Genomic DNA, 21,065 nt, shown 5'->3' on the forward strand with positions numbered 1-21,065 from the left:
TCTCAGTTTTTTTTTTAAACTTTAAGTGAAATTCAATATGGCGGATTCAGGATGGCCGCCGTTTCGAAATCATGACGAGATTGCCACACCACATTACGGCATGAACTTCCAGTTACAGACACAAAAGAAAAATGCTGGGACGTACTATCCATCCTCTAAGTTTCATTCTCATAGTTTCAACACTGTTAGAGTTATGAGGTATAGCAGATGACGAAACAAATCTCGGTCGCGATAGCGGCATGATATTCCATATTTTTCGTTCTTTGTTTGTTATCGCGCGCTATGACGTTGGCTAACAACTTGAAACCATCCGGAGTCATGATCACGTGCATTTAGTAGACAACCGACCTTCGAGTTGGTTGATCACTCTACTTTTTGCTGCTACACCGTGCTGAAGAGAGCCAACCACCTCGAAACGTAACAGCCGTCCACGGTTGCATTTTGATTCTCGGTTTGGTCTCTATCGTGTCGCTGCCGTGTTAAGTTTTCTACGCAGTCAGATCAGCCTTGCAGTTATTTTAGTTACTCATGTTTATTTTTGGCTGATTAGATCTTTTACAGATCCTGCGTATACTTGCAGCATTTTCGTTCGCGGTCCTTTGCAGTTTATTCTTTACTTAATAGATTCCCGCCGTACCTTCTTGTGGTCCCAAGAGACATGCCCACGCTTTAAAGCAGGCAGAGGCCACTATGGGACCGTGGACCGCAGAGGCTGTTGTCGACGTTGGGACCGCGAGGCGCGATGCAAGAACCATACGCTTTGAGAGTGACCTGACACTATAAAATCAAAGTTTCCTTAAATCGCTTTGGCAGCGCATGTGTATACGACGCATGCGTATTTGTGTTATATTACTGTCAGCATGTATGACGCTAATAAAAAATTGTCAGCCAGTTATGATCGCTCGAACTACTGCATGTTCAGCAGCGAAAAAAATTCCTCAATATCGCTTTATACTCTTGCCTGAAGTATCTATTCATAGCACCATATATGAATGGGTTAATGGTACTGCTCAGATAACCCAAGAACCCGTATGTAAGGTCGGTCTCTCGTGGCAGACTCCGTTCCCCGCGCGCGGCGTCGATGTAATCCATTACACAAATCGGAATCCAGCAAAACGCGAAACCAGCCATCACCGTCGCTAGAGTCTTGGTCACTTTCGCTTCTTCCACGTTTGCTCGAAGCTGCTGAGGGTCATTCTCATGAGAAAAAATTTGGTTTGACTGTGATATCGTGTAAAACACTTTGATATAGCAGAATATGATAAGTGATAAGGGCGTAGCAATATAAACACATTCAATAAAGATGGTGTAAGCAATGCTTGTTTCAAATGCGTACATGCATGCTGCTTGTCCGAGTTTTAGTCTATAGCCTCCTTTTGCGAAGAAAAGTGGAGGCACAGATCCAACAAGAGCCACACAACACACGCCAGCAATGTACACCAGAATCTTTCGTTTGTTGAATAACACGATGTACTTTTCTCGTTTGACGATGCAGAAATATCGGCTGACCGCGATTATTCCCATGATGTGAAGAGAAGTCATTGAAAATGTAAAAAATGTGAATCCGTGAAATCGGCAAAAATTTGCGCCGAAAATCCACCTGCCGTGGTACAGAGTTGCAACTGAAAAAGGCATGCAGCAGATAGAGATTAAAATATCGCTCACGGCCAGTGCTACCACAAACATGTTAGGCAGCGAGCGAAGTCTCTGGTTTCTGTACACAGCGTAACAAACGGAGAGATTTCCAAAGAAGGCTGCCACGTTGATGACGGAGAGTAAAACTGTCTCGGTCCAAACAAGATATTCGCTCCTCTTTGGAAGTTCGTAAGAAATTGACTCCTTCATGATATCTCACCTGATGTACAGTAAATTGGTTGAAAGTTGATGCTTTTAAATTAGTTCCAAAACCGACAGCAAGGACAAACTGCTTGCCTTCCTGGAGTAATTGAGACTCATTGAGGATGCGATCGATCGTTAAAATGCTATTTTGTGCACAAAGGAAAAATTGTCAATTACGAAGTTTACACACCTGGCTTAGAACATCAGTAAATTTATAACGAGCTGCCCGAAGCAAGGAAACTCACGCTATAAACACCATCAGAGATACTTTTTACCTACTGATGCCGATGTGTTTAAATTGTATTATACAAACAATTTGATGCTCCTTCCTTTGTTACTGGTTCAAACCCTTTAAGTTAGCTCATGCTGTTATTCCTTTACCCAAACCCTTGGGGCTAAACGTCTTTTTACATGCAAATGAAAACATATTTCACATTTACTGCGTGGTCAATTAGTATATTGTTATCGAGTTCCAAGGGGAAGCTAAAAGTTAATAGAGGCTATTATTCGAAAGCATTTCAACGCAAATTGATTTGAAACTATCCCTGATAACAAGAGAGACATTATTTTATGATTGGTCATTATTTGAACAATTCTTAATGTTATTCAATCAGCGATTTTTCCAAAGAAACTCAGGAATGGTGTATCAATGATTCAATTTAGTTTGCTCATATCGGTTTATGTCAAAAACAACAATTGCAAATATCATAGGGTCATTTTCCTTTCAAAAACTGGTATTAGTTATTGTCTTGTCAGATTATTTCCCTTTTACAACGCTGGATATTGGGCGCGAAGCTTTTATTTTTGACAAAATGGGTTGTGCAATTTTTTTTTCCGGATTTACTTTTCACAAAAGCTTTCAAGTAGAAGTTTTTACCAGTAGCGTTTCTGTTTTACTAGCTGTGCGGCGTTTTTCTTTCTCAGCGTGAAACTTCACATGTTGAAACTGAAGTTGAGTTCATTCGACTGTATTCTAAAATAAGGAGAAAAAAGCTTCTAGAATAGATGTCTTGTTTTAGAAAACGATGGTCGTTGAATTCGGCCTGATAACGTCATCGTTTACTCCAGGTTCCGCGGTTAGTTATCCAAACGAGAACACGGACACGGCGTTTCCAAAATTTCTACTCTGGAGGGCAAACGTGGTACGAACAAAGAAGTAGTTTGATTGATAACTTGATCACATTTTGACGTCCTCTCTGTGTTTTCAAAGTCAAAAACAACGGCCAAATGAATCTATTTGCTTTATACATTGCTTTTGATATCAGTTGTTCTGCTATTAGCAGTTATAATCCATGAAATATTTTCGCTTCGGCGCGATTGGTCTAAACGCCTCACGTGACCGAATATACCCCAGCTAAAACTGGGGAATATTTAACAATTATTCACCAAAGTGGAGGTGAATTGTGATGGATATTTACCGAGCCGCGAAGCAGCGAGGTAAATATCCATCACTTTCACCGACACTGAGGTGAATAGTTGTTTTAGTATATACCACACAAGTTGAATAAGAAGTATACCAAATTACTTTAGTATAATTACTCAGGTGATTATAGAGATTCTGTTGATCTGATTGGTCGAGGATTGCGTCATATCCTGCTATAATCACCTCGCGCGAGGTGATTATAGCGGGAGCACTAACTTTCAAAATGGCCGCTCAGCGATTTGTTGATGTTTCTGAGGAAGAAGTGAATAGGATGACAGAAAATGCAATTCCGAAAGGCACTAAAGATGCAGCTAAGTCCGAGGTGACACTTTTCGAAAGCATGATATGAAAATTTTGCTAATTGTAATAAAAAACCTTGTAAATTGCATGTTGTCGATGTCCATGACTTAAAATGAAGGCAACAAATTAAGTTAAATTTGAGCAAGATTTTCTTTATTTAACAGAATGATTACACAAACAAAACGAATTTAAGACAGAATTTGAAAGTATGGAAGTAAAAAAGATGAAAAAATGTCTCTCTAAGTTTTATTGGTGAATATTCCCCTCGACTTCTTCTCAGGGAATATTCACCAATATTTACTTCGCCTTCCGTGAATAATTGTTAATTGTTTTTGAAAATATACCGACAAATGGTGGGAATTTTTAAATTCTCGCGCGCCACGCGGTAAGCGATTTCTTATTGTAAAAAGTTCCGTCTCGCTTTCTAGCGGACAAATAAAACTTCTGGAGGCACTTGTTTAGTTGCTACGTGTCTTTTCTTCGATTTCTGTGTTAAATTTGTCCTGTTGTTGAAACCATGCTGCAAAACATTAGATGTTTCATTGTTTACATTGTAATTGTAGTGCTCGACAGTTTTCGTAAACCAATGCATTGTATTTTTATTTTTCACCTTAGAATATGAGGTTTGAAAGATTAAATAACTTACCATGTAATGCCGTCAAACCAAACTTTGTCGCCATTTTTGTATTTTTTGTAATAGCCGTCTCTTTTATCGAAATGTTTTCCTCTTAGATAAGTGACCGTGGCGAAACAGGAAGCCATCTTGTTTCTCTTCGGCTGCTCGGAGGTGAATAGTACTTGGCTAATCACCTCCGAACTAGCCAATCAACGCGCGCGAAAAGCACTATTCACTTGTGTGGTATATACTAACCGATGATATTCCCCAAGTGATATTCCCCAATTTCAAAACTTCAAGGCGCGTCTTGTTTACAATTAAAATTAATGTCAAGATGGTGGAACGGTTTGCTTTTGTGACAGAAGGAGAGATAAACCTGCTGGTCGATAAAGCAGTATCAGAAAACAACATACGCTCTAAACTTTTTTGACGGTAAACTGTTCTTAAACGAATTGTTCAAATACTCAAGCTCGTTGCTACATGTTACGAAAAATTTTTGAAGGATAATAACCACAAAAGCCACCATTTGGCGTTAAAAATATGCTCAGATATTTGTCCTTGGACATTATCTGCTCCTCGAAACTCGTTTTTCCTCGAGCTTCGCTCTCGGAAAACTGTTCGCTTCTCCGCGGAACAGATGATGTCCGCGGACAAATATCTGAGCATATTTTCGCGCCAAATAGAGGCTATTGTTTATTTATTTAATAGAAATATTTAAAAAGAATCGTCGTAGCGATAATTTGGGAAGAAATTTAGAAGGCAAATTTAATTCATGATCTATAACAACAGAGCAAGCCTACTGGCTAATGCAAAGCTAACAAGATCTGTGATTTTGAGGGAGGGCAAGAGAGGAGTACATGAACTTTTTTTTTCGGATCATTCCGTTATTCGTGCGTCTAGACTTTAATCACAAGCTCCTTTAGACCAATGAAAACGTGAGATGCTTTTCAGAAGACACCCGTCTCAGCCAACAGGGTTTCATTGTAGTGTGCTGTTTACTAACACTTTGTTACAACATTGTTTCAGCATTTTCGTTCGGTATCCTTTCCCATTTATTAACTTTTTTATTCCAGTTTACTTAACAAAGTACAATGCTACAAGATAGAATGTTAAACTGATAGTCCTCAAAAGCGCCGCAGCACTAGGCTAGGAGGATGATCTAATTAATATACGAGGAGAAAATACAATACCTATCTCAAATTACTAAATAAATTCGTATAAATAAACAAGAGAGAAAAATCACTTTTCATACCAAAGTGGGAGCATTTCTGTTATTGAAACGATAACTGAGTTTAACCCTTTGTCTCACGATTGAGTCACATAGATGTGGATCGCGACGTTTCGACAGCTATACTGCTGGTCTTCATCAGGCGATGGTGTCGACTGATTACGTAACAGTATAAGTAGCACCTTGGTTTGTGTTGATTGGTGCGTTTTGATCCTCTCTTAGGCTGTTGTTGATTGGAGGATTTCATTCCTTGTCGTTCAGACTAGAAATTGTTCCCTCGGCGGTCCGCCTTGGTTCTCGGCTTCTGTGTTGTTTGATCGTGGGCATCCATGCTTCTGGGATTTCAATTCCATTATCCAATAGCAGTATAGCGGCCGAAACGTCGCGATCCACATCTATGTGACTCAATCGTGAGACATACGATTAAATTCAGCTATCATTTCTATTATTGTTAGGCAAAAAGTTCTTCGAATGTATTGTTATTTTTCACATTACCACGGTCCAACAAATAGAGTAGCCCCACTGCTCACTACATAAACCACATACAACCCAAAATTGAATGATTCTCTCTGACAAAGGGCTAACGTAACGCTGGGAACGTTAGCACTCAAATCTCTTTATAGTGGCCAAATTATCTTATCAATTGCAACTCTTTTGATTAAACGAAACTGATTCGTTTTAACTTCGAGTGTTTGTCAAATATATAATGGCTGTGAACTATAAGCCTGAATATGAATAATGAAAACTTAACTCTTAATTCCGCAAAAACTCTGGCTATAATAGAATAACTTCATCAAAATCTTGCACTCTTAACTTGACGCTACTAAAAAAAGCGTTCGTTAAAACAACAAAACAAACAAAACTCAAGAGGGTAAACTCTCGCATGCCATTAACACAATCAACAGCGGCAAGGTATTCTTCAAGTGCTGACTTTGAACGTTAATAAAATTTTTAATATTTGACAGGACGGCACTAAAATTCCTCACGCTCTCAGTAATATATGTCGGTTGTTCGGCGCACACTTAATTTCATGTTATCTTGGCAACCATCTTTTGAGTAACAAGCTACTTTTAATGAATAAAATTTAACTTTGTCAAAGAAACATTCTCGATTTAAGATCATTATACCGTTTTTGTATTTCGTTTGATTATTTTTTGATCAATTTTTGTTGGATTTCTGAAATTTTGGTCAATCCAGTATGGTGCACACAGGACGGCGGCCGTTTTGAAGTCATAACGTAATTGCCACGTCACCGGAACGGTCGTTACAGACCATAATAGAAACATGTCGGGACGTATGTATTATCTTCTAAGTTTCATTATGATAGCTTTAATGCTCTCAGAGTTATGAGGGGCTGGGAAGGGGGGGGGGGGGGGGAGTGGAGAGAAGATTACCAAACAAATCTTGGGTAAATATGTTCCCGGCGTGGCAATGCACTATGGGACCGTGGGACGCGGAGGATCTTGTCGACGTTCGGACCGCGAGGTGCGATGCAAGAACCATACGCCTTGGGAGTGACCGGATACTGTGAAATCATGCCAAATTTTCTTAAAAATCGCTTTGTACTCTTGCCTGAAGTATCTATTCATAGCACCATATATGAAAGGGTTAATAGTACTGCTCAAATAACCCAAGAACCCGTATGTGAGGTAGGCCTCTCGTGGCAGACTCCGTTTCCCGCGTGCAGCGTCAATGTAATCCATTACACAAATCGGAAGCCAGCAAAACGCAAAACCAGCCATCACCGCCGCTAGAGTCTTGGTCACTTTCGCTTCCTCCACGTTTGCTCGAAGCTGCCGAGGGTCATTCTTAAGCGAAAAAATTTGGTTTGACTGTGATACCGTGTAAAACACTTTGATATAGCAGAATATGATAAGTGACAAGGGCGTTGCAATATAAACGCATTCAGCAAAGATGGTATAGGCAATACTGGTTTCAAACGCGTACATGCATGCTGCTTGTCCGAGTTTTAGTCTGTATCCGCCTTTTGCGAAGAAAAGTGGAGGCACAGATCCAACAAGAGCCACACAACACACACCAGAAATGTACACGAGAATCCTTCGTTTGTTGAATAACGCGATGTACTTTTCTGGTTTGACGATGCAGAAATATCGGCTGACCGCGATTATTCCCATGATGTGAAGAGAAATCATCGAAAACGTAAAAAACGTGAATCCGTGAAATTGGCAAAAATTTGCACCGAAAATCCACCTGCCGTGGTACAGAGTTGCGACTGAAAAAGGCATGCAGCAGATAGAGATTAAAATATCGCTTACAGCCAGTCCTACTACAAACATGTTGGGCAGCGAGCGAAGTCTCTGGTTTCTGTACACAGCGTAACAAACGGAGAGATTTCCAAAGAAGGCAGCCACATTGATGACGGAGAGCAAAACTGTCTCAGTCCAAACAAGATATTCGCTCCTCGCTGGAAGTTCGTGCGAAATTGATTCCTCCATGATATCCTACTTGATGTAAAGGTAAATTTGTTTAAACTTGATGCTTTTAAGTTTGTTCTTGACGACCGCAATGATGAATTGCTTGCCTTTTTGGAGTAACTGAGACTTATTAGAGGGTGTGATCGATCTTTAAACTGTTTTTGTGTGCACAATGAAAACAAAAAAAAATGCAAATTACAAATTTTATACACCTGTCTTTAAATATCAGTAATTTAAGACGAGCTGTATGAAGCGTTTCAAGGTGGGAGGTTATATAAATAATCTCAAATACGTTTCAACTATAAAACATGTTAAACTTGTATTTTGCAAACAATTTGATGCTCCAAAGGTTTTTTGTTATTGTTGCCAATTGTCGATAGGTACCAACAACATTATATGTTGGCTCAAGCTGTTTTTTTTTTCTTTTTAGCCAAACCCTGGGGCTAAGCTTTTAATTTACATGTAAAAGAAAACTCTTATTTCATATTTTCTCCGTGGGCAATTATTATATTGTTATCGGATTCTAAAGGAAGCTATTAGTCAATGGAGACTATCATTCGAAGGCATTTTAATGCAAATTAATTTAAAACTATTCCTGATAAAAAAAAGAGATTACTTTATGGTTAATCGTGATTAGAGGAATTAATATTTACGTCATTTAACGAGCAATTTCGCCAAAGTCGACTGAAGAGGGGTATTAATGCTATTAATTTTGTTTAGTCAACTCAGAAAATATGTATTAATGCTATTTGTTTTTCTTGGTCTCTTCGCTTACTCTCATAAACAGCAATTGAATCAAATAATTTTCCTGTCAAAACGCACACATGAATCATTTGCTTGTCAGGTTATTTCACCTTTACAACGATATTGTGTGCGGAGCATTTTACTTTGGACGATGGCTTTTTGTGAATAGTTTTGATTTTAAGATTTTTCTTTGCTTTTCTATGCAGTGTGCAGTTTTCTTTCTTTTCACATTCTGAAACTTAGGTCGTGTTCGATTGACCGTATTCCAGAATAGGGTAAACAAAATAGCCTTGCTTTAGGTAAATTTCGGCAAACGTAGATGGAAACTTCCGTACGCCGACAAAATACAAGACTGTTTTGTATTCTGAGAGCTCCAAAAACCTCTTGAAATAAATTTGCCATAATTATTATATGAATTTTTATTTCAGAATACGGTCAATCGAACGCCAAGCACCCTTTACCGCACTTAGGTCAGTCGTACAATTATAATAGAAAGGTTTAAAAGTTACACAGTTCTATTTACATAAAATGATGAAGAGTGGTTTTCAATGAATAAACATCGAAAACCAACAGTCAATGTTCCAAACAAGATAAGAGTATTCAAACATTATTTCGGCTCCGTCCACAAATATCCTTTTTGTTTAAAAAAAGCAAACATTTGTATTTCCACATGTATTCGTTTTTACCGGTTTTACCTGTTGTCCAAACATATCCGATGAAACCGATTACCAGAGAGGGAATTTTCTCAAAACGATGGCCTTTGAACTCGACCTTATGACGTCATCAACGTTCCGCTTTCATGTGTCCACACGAGAACACGGAAACGGCGTTTTGAAAATATTTCACTCTGGAGAGGATTTTTGAAAAATTGAGTTTTTGGTGACCGTTTTTCAAGAATTCGTGAGGAAAAGAGTTAAAGTTTTGTTTTGAAACGAAAACGATGACGTATGGATGGGGCCTTAATCCAGTTGCAAAATTACCTTTCTGTGCAATATCGTGAATACGAATACGTTTCTTGTTAAGGAGGTAGATTTAAAGACTCGATCGGGAAAATTCTGATGACGCTTGCCGCAGACTGGCAGTAATAAGCCGCCATATCTATCATAACTTTGGGTAAAGAATTAATATTACACAGTAATTCCACGAAGACTGCGAGGGGCGATGTTAAGTAAGAACCATACGCCTTAAGAGTGATCTGATACTTAAAAATCACGCCAAAGTTTCCTCAAAATCGCTTTGCCAGAGCAATGCGTATAAAACGCATGCATATTTGTTTATATTACTATCAACAGGTATCTCGCTAATAAAACACTGGGTGGTAGTTAGTTATGAACGACTACAGCTTTGGAAGCAAAAAAACGTCCTCAAAATTGCTTTATACTCTTGCCTGAAGTATCTATTCATAGCACCATATATGAAAGGGTTAATAGTACTGCTCAAATAACCCAAGAACCCGTATGTAAGGTAGGCCTCTCGTGGCAGACTCCGTTCCCCGCGCATGGCGTCAATGTAATCCATTACACAAATCGGAAGCCAGCAAAACGCAAAAGCAGCCATCACCGCCGCTAGAGTCCTGGTCACTTTCGCTTCCTCCACGTTTGCTCGAAGCTGCTGAGGGTTATTCTCTGGGGAAAAAACTTGATTGGTTCGAGAAACAGTGTAAAACACTTTGATATAGCAGAATGTGATAAGTGACAAGGGTATTCCAATATAAACACATTCAATAAAGATGGTGTAAGCAATGCTTGTTTCAAATGCGTACATGCATACTGCTTGTCCAGGTTTTAGTCTATATCCTCCTTTTGCGAAAAAAAGTGGAGGCATAGATCCAACAAGAGCCACGCAACACACAGCGGCAATGTACACGAGAATCCTTCGTTTGTTGAATAACACGCCGTACGTTTCTCGTTTGACGATGCAGAAATATCGGCTGACCGCGATTATTCCCATGATGTGAAGAGAAATCATCGAAAACGTAAAAAATGTGAATCCGTGAAATCGGCAAAAATTTGCGCCGAAAATCCACCTGCCGCGGTACAGAGGTGCGACTGAAAAAGGCATGCAGCAGATAGAGATTAAAATATCGCTCACAGCCAGCGCTACAACAAACATGTTGGGCAGCGAGCGAAGTCTCTGGTTTCTGTACACAGCGTAACAAATGAAAAGATTTCCAAAGAAGGCAGCCACGTTGATGAGGGAGAGCAAAACTGTCTCAGTCCAAACAAGATATTTGCTTCTTGTTGGAAGCTCAAGAGAAATTGATTCCTCCATGATATCCCACCTGATGTAAAGGTAAATTGGTTTAAATTTGATGCTTTCAACGTCTTTCTTAAACGCGATGGCAAATGATCAATTTCTTGCCTTTTTTAGTAATTGAGGTTAAAATGCTATTGTGTGCACAAAGAAAAAATGTCAATTACGAAGTTTTTAGAGCTGGCTCTGAACATTAAAACGAGCTGCCTGAAGCACTGCCAGGCAACGCCCGTTGTAAAAATAATCGCAAGTACTTTTCAAATATGAAATACGTTAAAATTACATTCTACAAACAATTTGATGTTTCGAAGATTTTATTTTATTTAATTTTTTTTGGTCGCTTGTTGATATGTTCAAATTTTCGGGGTTAACTAAAGCTGTTTTATTTTTTTACCCAAACCCCTGAGGCTCAACTTTCTTTTTACATGTAAATGAAATCATTTTTCATATTTTCTCTGTGGGCAATTATTACATTGTTATCGGGTTCTATAGGGAAGCTTTAAGTGAATTGAGGCTATTATTTGAAGGCGTTTTAAAGGAAATTAATTAGAAAAGACTTCTGATAATAGAGGAGAGAAAATTTTAGGGTTGCCAGGTCACAATTCAAGATTTCAAATTAATATTGGTGTCATTCCAAAAGCGATTTCGTCAAAGTCAATTCAGAAATGGTCTTTGTATCAACGATTTTAAATTTGTTTCCTCGCATCGCTTTCTCTCAACTGCAGTTATCATAGGATCATTTTCCTTTCAATACTGACATTAATGATTGTCTTCTCAGATTATTTCCCTTTCACAACGATATTGGTTGCGGAGCATTTTATTTTTGACGAAATGGCCAGTGCAATTTTTTCCTTCTCGATTTATTATTCGTGATCAAAAGTTTTCTTGGTCACTTTTTTTCCAATTAAGATATTTCCTTGCGTATCCATGCTGTGTACAGTTTTTTTTTTCTAGTTCGAAAGAATGATTTTTGCTTTTGCAGCAATCCCACAATAGAAAGAATTGAAAACAATTATTGCAGCTCTGTTGTGTTATTATTTCGTGCTACCCAATTACTTCATGAGCCTTTTTAATGTAAATTTCTACTGTTAAGGACGCAAGAAATAAGGTCAATATTTCGATAAGATGAGCGGAAATTGTAAATATTTCTCTAGCAAACTTGGCCACAGTAATTCGGATGCCCTAATCTTGTTGGACTTCACATATATGAAAACCTTTCCTGGAAACGAAGGAACATATTCACACAATATCAAAAAATGTTGCTTCCAGCATCGCTTCCCTTGAAAAAATCAGGACATTTATTTCCATACATTCTTTAATTGCATTTTATCAAGATTTCATTGAACTACATTCTTTATTAGGACAGGGTTGTTTGGGATGGCCTGTCGCCACAACTAAGTGTGAAACTTCAGAAATCGCAGAATCGCGTTGCTAGAGCCATAACAAAACCTGGTTATTGTACCAACCCCAAGCTGCTATTTGTTTTGCTTGGTCTCTTCGCTTCTCTCATAAACAACAACTGAATCAAAGAATTTTCCTGTCAAAACGCACACATGAATCATTTGCCTATCAGATTATTTCAGCTTTACAACGATATTGTGTGCAGAGCATTTTACTTTTGACGATGGCTTTTTGTGAATATTTTTTATTTTAAGATTTTTCTTTGCTTTTCCATGCAGTGTGCAGTTTTTTTTTTTCACATTCTGAAATTTAGGTCGTGTTCGATTGACCGTATTCCAGAATAGGGTAAACAAAATAGCCTTGCTTTAGGTAAATTTCGGCAAACGTAGATGGAAACTTCCGTACGCCGACAAAATACAAGACTGTTTTGTATTCTGAGAGCTCCAAAAACCTCTTGAAATAAATTTGCCATAATTATTATATGAATTTTTATTTCAGAATACGGTCAATCGAACGCCAAGCACCCTTTTCTGCACTTAGGTCAGTCGTACAATTATAATAGAAAGGTTTAAAAGTTACACAGTTCTATTTACATAAAATGATGAAGAGTGGTTTTCAATGAATAAACATCGAAAACCAACAGTCAATGTTCCAAACAAGATAAGAGTATTCAAACATTATTTCGGCTCCGTCCACAAATATCCTTTTTGTTTAAAAAAGCAAACATTTGTTTTTCCACATGTATCCGTTTTGACCGGTTTTAGCTGTTGTCCAAACATATCCGATGAAACCGATTACCAGAAAGGGAATTCTCTCAAAACGATGGCCTTTGAACTCGACCTTATGACGTCATCGTTAACGCAAAGTTCCGCTTTCATGTGTCTACACGAGAACACGGAAACGGCGTTTTGAAAATATTTCACTCTGAGGAGGGTTTTTGAAAAGTTGCGTTTTTGATGACCGTTTTCCAAGAATTAGTGAGGAAAAGAATTAAAGTTTTGTTTTGAAACGAAACGGATACGTGTAGATGGGGCCTTAATCCAGTTGGAAAATTACCTTTCAGTGCAATATCGTGAATACGGTTCGTTTCTTGTTAAGGAGGTAGATTTGAAGACTTGATCATGAAAATTCTGATGATGCGTGCCGCAGACTGGCAGTAAAAAGCCGCCGTATCTATCATAACTTTGCCTAAAAATATTACACAGTAATTCCAGGAAGACATTACGGATAACGTCCACACGTGGTAGGAAGAAATCACCACGTTTTGATGTCCTCTGTGTGCTTTCAAAGTGCAAATTCACCGCCAAATGGAATCTATTGGTTTTAAACATTGATTTTGACAACGGTTTTGCTGCACTAATGATCGAAATTTTAAAAAAATCGTCAAAGTGATAATTTAGGCGAAGATTGAGAGGGCAAATTTTATTTATGATCTATAACAAGAGAGCAAGCCTATTGGCTAATGCAAAGCTAGCCACATATGTAATCTGGGGGGTGGGGGAGAAGGGTGAGAGGGACAAGAAAAAACTACCAGAACTTTTTGCTGGCTCATTGCGTCACCTGAGCGTCTGAACTTTAATGACAAACTTCTCAAGACCAATCAAAAGTTGCAGAACATGCCTGCCGCAGTCAACAGGGTTTCATAATATTGTGTTTCTCACTATTACTTTGTTACAACATCGGTTTTCTTCCAATTTATTTAACGTGAACACTACAACAAGATAAAATAATATACTGATAGTCTTCAAAAAGCGCCGTAGCACCATGCCAGGAGGATGATTAAGATATAGACAGAAAAAATACAATATCAAACAAACTGACTAAATAAATTCATCTTAATATACAAGAGAAGAAAGGCAATTTTCATGCCACGTTAGGAGTATTTTTGTCAGGCGAGAAACTTCGACTAATGCTTTTTTTTTGTATTCCACGTTACCTGGTCCCCTCTAATAGCGTAGCTACACTGCGCACTTAATGAGCCACATACAAGATACAACCCTTTGATTTGCTCTGACAATCTCGCTAACGTAATACTTGAAACGTCAGTACTCGAATCTCTAGATGGTGGCCAAATTATAGTTATCAACTCTGTTGATGAAACCAAACATTCGTTTCCGAATTAAACAGCTTATAATTAGCTATGGGTGTCTGTCAAATAATGGCGGAGAGCTGTGAGCCTGAATACGACTACTGAAAACTTAACTCTTAACTGTACAAAAAAAAAACTGGTTATAACGAAAGAACGTAAACAAAACCTGGCACTCTTGACGCTACTAAGAAATTGTTCGTGAAAATAACAAAACAAACCAATAATCCGTTACCACTTTCACATGCTTTTCACCCTATCTAGATCGGGAGAGAATTCTACCAGCGCCAACTTCGAACGTCAAAACCTTTTTTGATATTTGCTAAAACAGCACTAAAATGGGCGATTTCCCAGTTGCTGTGAACCTCATTATAAAAGCGAGGCTGACTGGAAGACTTTTCATATGAAAATTAGTTTTGCTTGCTCGTGAATGAAAACTAATTTTCAAATTAAAAACTTTAGACAGCGTAGCTTTCAAAGTAAGTTGAAATTAAAAGCAACTCGGAAATGGCCCATTCCTGGCTTTTTTAGAAATGTATCTGGGGCAAATTTGGGATGCTAATGGTCGGCGCTCGCTGAACGTTTTGATACCTTGGCAGCCACACTTTGAGAGGCAGTCTTTTTTACAAATACGACTATTCCCTTTTTAATGAGTTAAAATTAACTTTTTTAAATAACTTTTAATGACTTCAGATAATTTTATGTCTCATGTTTGTTTTAATTACCTTTTTGGTTAATTTGGATGGTTTTCGAAATTTTGGGGAAATTCAACATGGCGGATCCAGGATGGTCACCGTTTCGAAATCATGACGTAATTTCCACGTCAAAAACGGTATAATTTTGTCTATGGACAACAACAACCAAAAAAAAAAAAAGAAAACATGTCGGGACGTGACATAAATCCTCCACGTTTCATTCTCATAGCTTTATGGGAGGTGAGGGGTAGGGAAGAATGTGGCGAAACAAATCTCTGTCTAAGTACCGTCCCACCGTGTGGTGCTTTTAAACAGGTCAAAGTCACTATGCTATCGTGGACCTTGGGCTCTTGTCGACGTTAAGACTGCAAGGCGCAATGTAAGAACCATACGTCTTGAGAGTGACCTGATACTGTTGAGTCATGTCAAAGTTTCAATGCGTATTTGTATATATTGCTATCAACAGGTATAATAATAAAAAACTGCATGCTAGTCAGTTTTGAACGACTTTAGCTTTGGAAGCAAAAAAAACTTCTCATAATCGCTTTATAGTCTTGCCTGAAGTATCTATTCATGGTGCCATATATGAATGGGTTAATGGTACTGCTCAGATAAACCAAGAACCCGTATGTAAGGTAGGCCTTGCGTGGCAGACTCCGTTCCCCGCGCACGGCGTCGATGTAATCCATTACACAAATCGGAAGCCAGCAAAACGCGAAACCAGCCATCACCGCCGCTAGAGTCTTGGTGACTCTCGCTTCTTCCACGTTTGCTCGGAGCTGCTGAGGACTATTCTCAGGGGAGAAAACTTGATTGGTTCGAGAAACAGCGTAAAACACTTTGATATAGCAGAATGTGATAAGTGATAAGGGCGTACAAATATAAACGCATTCAGCAAAGATGGTGTAAGGAATGCTGGTTTCAAATGCGTACATGCATACTGCTTGTCCGAGTTTTAGTCTGTAACCGCCTTTTGCGAAGAAAAGTGGAGGCATAGATCCAACAAGAGCCACGCAACACACAGCGGCAATGTATACGAGAATCCTTCGTTTGTTGAATAACACGCCGTACGTTTCTCGTTTGACGATGCAGAAATATCGGCTGACCGCGATTATTCCCATGATGTGAAGAGAAGTCATTGAAAACGTAAAAATTGTGAATCCGTGAAATCGACAAAGATTTGTGCCGAAAATCCACCTGCCGTGGTACAGAGTTGCAACTGAAAAAGGCATACAGCAGATAGAGATTAAAATATCGCTCACAGCCAGTGCTACCACAAACGTGTTGGGAATTGAGCGAAGTCTCTGGTTTCTGTACACAGCGTAACAAACGAAAAGGTTTCCAACGTTGATGAGGGAGAGCAAGACTGTCTCAGTCCAAACAAGATATTTGCTTCTTGTTGGAAGCTCAAGAGAAATTGATTCCTCCATGATATCTCACCTGATGTAAAGGTAAATTGGCTCAAATTTGATGCTTTCAACTTCTTTCTTAAAGATGATGGCAATGATCAATTTCTTGCCTTTTTGAGTAATTGAGGTTAAAATGCTATTGTGTTCACAAAGAAAAAATGTCAATTACGAGGTTTTTACAGCTGGCTCTGAATTTTAAATCGAGCTGCCTGAAGCGCAGCAAGGAAACTTATACAACTACTTTTCAACTATAAAATACATTAAAAGTACATTCTACAAACAAATTTGATGTTTCGAAGATTTTATTTTATTTAATTTTTTTTGGTCGCTTGTTGATATGTTCAAATTTTCTGGGTTAGCTAAAGCTGTTTTATTTTTTTACCCACACCCTTGGGGCTCAACTTTCTTTTTACATGTAAATGAAATAATTTTTCATATTTCCTCTGTGGGCAATTATCACATTGTTATCGGGTTGTATAGGGAAGCTTTAAGTGAATCGAGGCCATTATTTGAAGGCGTTTTAAAGTAAATTAATTAGAAACGACTTCTGATAATAGAGGAGAGAAAAATTTAGGGTTGGCAGGTCACAATCCAAGATTTCAAATTAATATTAGTGTCATTCTAAAAGCGAGTTCGTAAAAGTCAATTCAGAAATGGTCTTTGTATCAACGCTTTTAAATTTGTTTTCTCTCATCGCTTTACCTAAAAAACAACAACTGCAGTTATCATAGGATCATTTTCCTTTCAAAACTGACATTAATCATTGTCTTCTCAGATTATATTGGTTGCGAAGCATTTTATTTTTGATTAAATGGCCAGTGCAATTTTATCTTTCCGGATACATTATTTGTGACTAAAAGTTTCCTTGGTGACTTTTTTTTTCAATTAAAATATTTCTTTGGGTATCCATGCTGTGTACAGTTTTTTTTTTCTAGTTCGAAAGAATGATTTTTGCTTTTGCATCAATCCCACTATAGAAAGAATTGAAAACAGTAACCGCAGCGCTATTGTGTTATTATATGGCGCAACCCAATTACTTCATGAGCCTTTTTAATGGAAATTTCTTCTGTTAAGGACGCAGGGAATAAGGTCAATATTTCGATAAGATGGGCGGAAATTGTAAATATTTCCCTAGCAAAGTTGGCCAAAGTAAACCGGATGCCCTAACCTTGTCACTGATAAGCCCTTTTCAGGAAGTGTCATTAAAGTTTGTTTTGTATTGTATTCTAACCTCGATTTCCCTAGAATGTATGTGAACGATACTAATACCACTTTTGCTGCTCCTAATTAATAACCTTACTGACATCGAGAGACTGTAATCATCAAGCGTCTATCCCTTAGATTTAAAAGTAGATAGAGTCTCGATCAATCAAACCAAAAAAGATAAATGTCTTGGACTTCGATTCACATAGATGAACACCTTTCCTGGAAAAGAAGGAGCATATTCACACAATAACAAAAAATGTTGCTTCCAGCATCGCTGCCCTCGAAAGAATCAGGCCATTTATCTCCATGCATATTTAATTGCATTTTATCAAGGTTTCATTGAACCACATTTTGATCACTGCAGTGCTGTTTGGGATGGCTTGTCGCTACAACTAACTGAGAAAATTCAGAAGCTGCAAGAATCGCGTTGCTAGAGCCATAACAAAATCTGGGTATCATACGAACCCTAAGCTTCATCTCAACTCGCTTGGCTGGCGAAAGGCCTGTATGGTTTTGGAGATTACCAACAAGCTCGCCCCAGGTTATCTTTCTGACATGTTTGTTGAAAGAATTGCTTCATATGATTTCCGCGACGCTGCCCTTAAACTAACCGCAGCTTTTTCTACAATTGAGCTTTTTTCTGAAACAGTCTCCCCGAGGGAGCTAGAACAACTAGCTCCTTAAGTCCCTTAAAAAAAACATTCCTATAAATGGTTTTCTAGATCAGACTCCTAAACGACAAATATACAAACCATTTAATTGAGTATTTAACTTCTCTATTTTAATTTCTGGCGAGCGTTCTATATTGAAACGCCTATCATAGTACAGAAAATAGGTCTCGCCAATTAGTTGCAACACGTTAAGTTTTGTTTTTCGTTAATTTTTCGACTTTTTTTATTTTGTGTGTGTGTTACTCGTGATTTCTCTACCTCCCCTAAATTCTATTTTTTCCTGTCTTTGATTGTAATAACTGTAATAATATTAATTTTAGAAAAAACCAGGAAAGATTTATTTGCATGTTTTTAAACTAGTCTCTTGATAATGGAGTCACGATGACTCCGAAACGTCGAGTAATAAATCTTTCCTGGTTTTTTCTATGCCTTTGCTTTAGCAAATCCCTGCTGATCAAATATTAATTTTATCCTTAAACAGTTGTAAGTCTGGCCCACCTAGATTAGCTCTCGCTTTCTGAGGGCCAGTCTCTCTTTTTTGCTAAATTTTTGAATTTTTGAATAAACTTGAAATTTGAACTTGAGCTTGTTCTTTATCATGAATAGCGGGAGAATTTGGAAGCATGCGCAGTTGTTTTTTTTATTTTTTATTTTCCAGGATATCAATGCCTGTGATGACGTCACTTAAAATTGCAAGTCGAAAGAGATCTGACAAGATCTGACAGAGTTCCAGTAGATTTACACATGTTTACACTATTCTTCGCCTGTTGAGGCAAATCATTTGCTGTATTCGTCGCCCGAAGAGGCAATAAATTTGACCCTTGAGCCAAAATCTTGGTCCGTTCGGGTAAATAATTCCGGACTTTTGTGGGACAAAAGAAAACTTCTCGAGCACATTATTAGATTGTCGTTGATGCTGAACATTCTTCAAGATGCGTTTACTTCGCGTTTGTATTCTCCCGCTCTTTAACTTTTAGCAAGAAGTCATGGGATTACAACTACTAGAAGCATTCAACATCCTCTAAGAAATCCTACGTTACCTCCATAAACAATTGTACAATATTTTTTTGCTGAACCAATCTTTTGAGGCTTTTATACTGTTACAGTGTATCCCTGATTATTATTTTACTGAAAAGAGGACTTTGAGAAACTTTGAGGATTACTGCAACTTGATAGCGCTCAATTATTTGTGCTATGGCAAACAAGCGAGTAATACCATTTTCCATCTTGTTTCCGGGGATTTAATCCTCTGAAATTTGGCTGTAAAACCACGCAAAATGTTACCTCTTTTCTCATTTATTAGAGGTTCTGAGACAGACGAACCTTCAGTTGAAAATCCGCGCGGGGTGAAACCACTCAACCACCAAAACACACGCAAAAAAAGCGCAGTTCCTCTATCTGGCAAGAAAAACAGAAATATCCAACCTCATTCCCAGGGTCTTTGCGATATTCAAAATGGCAGACGTGGACGAAAATCCTGGGAGACGCTGCAAAATACCCCAGGAATCGCGATTCTCATTTTTGCTACACTTTGTCATATGTGGTATACAACGTGTGTGTCACGTGAAAAAATAGTGTGCCCCAGGGTCTTCGCCGCTTTCCGCCATTTTGAATATTGCGAAGATCCTGGGGACGAGGTTGCGAAATTTCATCTTCTCTTACAAGTGAGTTCGTCATTACTTTTGAAAGCTTTAAAAGTTCAATTTTTAGGTGACTGTTGAACATTATTTTGGTTAATGTTAGCTAGCTCAGGGAATTTGATGTTACGTCTAGACAAAACACTACTACTAATGTAATGTGTTGGGTTGAATTTATTTTGCAAGGATAAACTGCAAAATTCACCACTCACAAATCCGTGAAAGAGCAGACTGTAAATAGCCTTACTTTGATGTTAAAAAAATTAAGAAGCAAGTACTTTTTCATTACATTCAAGTACAATGGAAGCTTGAAATTTTTAGAACGTGGCGGATCCCTTAGAAAAAGTTGGAATATTTGCCAAGATCTCTCGCCGTTTTGTATTTCTTTATCACAGTTGTAATTTGCATAAAAATGGAAGACAGGTGGTACTTAAAAGAAAATTTAGGGCCAGTCGATAATTAACAGAAAACAAAATAAAAGATATATCGAGTAATCTCATTTCCGTCGTTAATGGTATTCAAGCAAATTAAAAATGTTTTCAAAAATCTAGTGCTGTATATTTCAGGGGCACGGATGGTTTCATTTCAGTGGACATCTGTTCGAAAGACCTTAATCGCCTCAGGTTTAGTTGTAAAGAGAAACTGAAGTTTTCTTCAGCTAAATATCAGCTCAAAATTTGGTAACAGTGGAAAATAATTCTTTCCAAAGTAAGATGCAAATATCTCGTTAAAAATGCGAAATAAAGTCAGCTAGAATTTTCGCAAAACCAACAGCAGCTCATGAATCCGGGGAATAAGATTCCGTTTAATTAAACTTTCCGTGGACCTTAAATATTCAGCTAAGGCACCGGAAGAGTTCAAACTGTGTTAAAAGGCTATTTACTGGTGAGAGAATGCAGGAGACTACAGGTTAGTGTTTTTCTTAAATGTTCTTCTTGGTAATCATTCAGTTCTTAAACGAGACCACCATCAGGCATTGAATAAGCGTAGAAATGTTACTAATTTATCCAGGCCTAACAAATGAACACGGTGGCCGCGATAAAGATAGCGCTGTTTTTAAGCGCCTTTAGTGACATCTCTGATCTCTTTCAACACATAAAGAGCTTGCTGAGTTTAACACCT

The 21,065-nt window shown here is 38.1% G+C and overlaps 4 protein-coding genes across 4 annotated transcripts; all 4 read right to left on the bottom strand.

Annotated features, from left to right (window-relative positions):
- Positions 1-99: 99 nt before the first annotated feature.
- Positions 100-1,845, bottom strand: LOC146451798 (melatonin receptor type 1A-like). The gene has a single exon (XM_085098653.1). It carries the CDS (start codon positions 1,843-1,845, stop codon positions 919-921), a length of 927 nt encoding a protein of 308 aa, XP_084954779.1. The 3' UTR covers positions 100-918.
- Positions 1,846-6,842: 4,997 nt separating this feature from the next.
- LOC146451799 (melatonin receptor type 1B-like) lies at positions 6,843-7,862 on the bottom strand. The gene has a single exon (XM_085098679.1). The coding sequence runs from the start codon at positions 7,860-7,862 to the stop codon at positions 6,843-6,845; it is 1,020 nt and encodes a 339-aa protein (XP_084954805.1).
- Positions 7,863-9,911: 2,049 nt separating this feature from the next.
- LOC146451800 (melatonin receptor type 1A-like) lies at positions 9,912-10,856 on the bottom strand. The gene has a single exon (XM_085098680.1). The coding sequence runs from the start codon at positions 10,854-10,856 to the stop codon at positions 9,912-9,914; it is 945 nt and encodes a 314-aa protein (XP_084954806.1).
- Positions 10,857-13,332: 2,476 nt separating this feature from the next.
- On the bottom strand, positions 13,333-16,567 carry LOC146451801 (melatonin receptor type 1B-B-like). Its single transcript, XM_085098681.1, has 3 exons — positions 15,553-16,567; positions 14,274-14,327; positions 13,333-13,427 (listed from the first exon to the last, which is right to left on the bottom strand). The coding sequence occupies exons 1-3, from the start codon at positions 16,448-16,450 to the stop codon at positions 13,333-13,335; spliced, it is 1,047 nt and encodes a 348-aa protein (XP_084954807.1). The 5' UTR covers positions 16,451-16,567.
- Positions 16,568-21,065: the final 4,498 nt, after the last annotated feature.

The sequence above is a fragment of the Pavona decussata genome, unplaced genomic scaffold, assembly GCF_977016875.1.
Source record: "Pavona decussata unplaced genomic scaffold, jaPavDecu1.1 SCAFFOLD_384, whole genome shotgun sequence".
Classification (NCBI taxonomy): Eukaryota; Metazoa; Cnidaria; class Anthozoa; order Scleractinia; family Agariciidae; genus Pavona; species Pavona decussata.

Coding starts and splice junctions, on each gene's coding strand:
- LOC146451798 (XM_085098653.1), bottom strand. CDS start 1,845: ATGAAGGAGTCAATTTCTTACGAACTTCCAAAGAGGAGCGAATATCTT.
- LOC146451799 (XM_085098679.1), bottom strand. CDS start 7,862: ATGGAGGAATCAATTTCGCACGAACTTCCAGCGAGGAGCGAATATCTT.
- LOC146451800 (XM_085098680.1), bottom strand. CDS start 10,856: ATGGAGGAATCAATTTCTCTTGAGCTTCCAACAAGAAGCAAATATCTT.
- LOC146451801 (XM_085098681.1), bottom strand. CDS start 16,450: ATGGAGGAATCAATTTCTCTTGAGCTTCCAACAAGAAGCAAATATCTT. Junction 14,328..15,552: donor CTATAAAGCGATTATGAGAA/GTTTTTTTTGCT, acceptor TTTCATCAACAG/AGTTGATAACTATAATTTGG. Junction 13,428..14,273: donor TTCGAGTACTGACGTTTCAA/GTATTACGTTAG, acceptor TAATATTTTTAG/GCAAAGTTATGATAGATACG.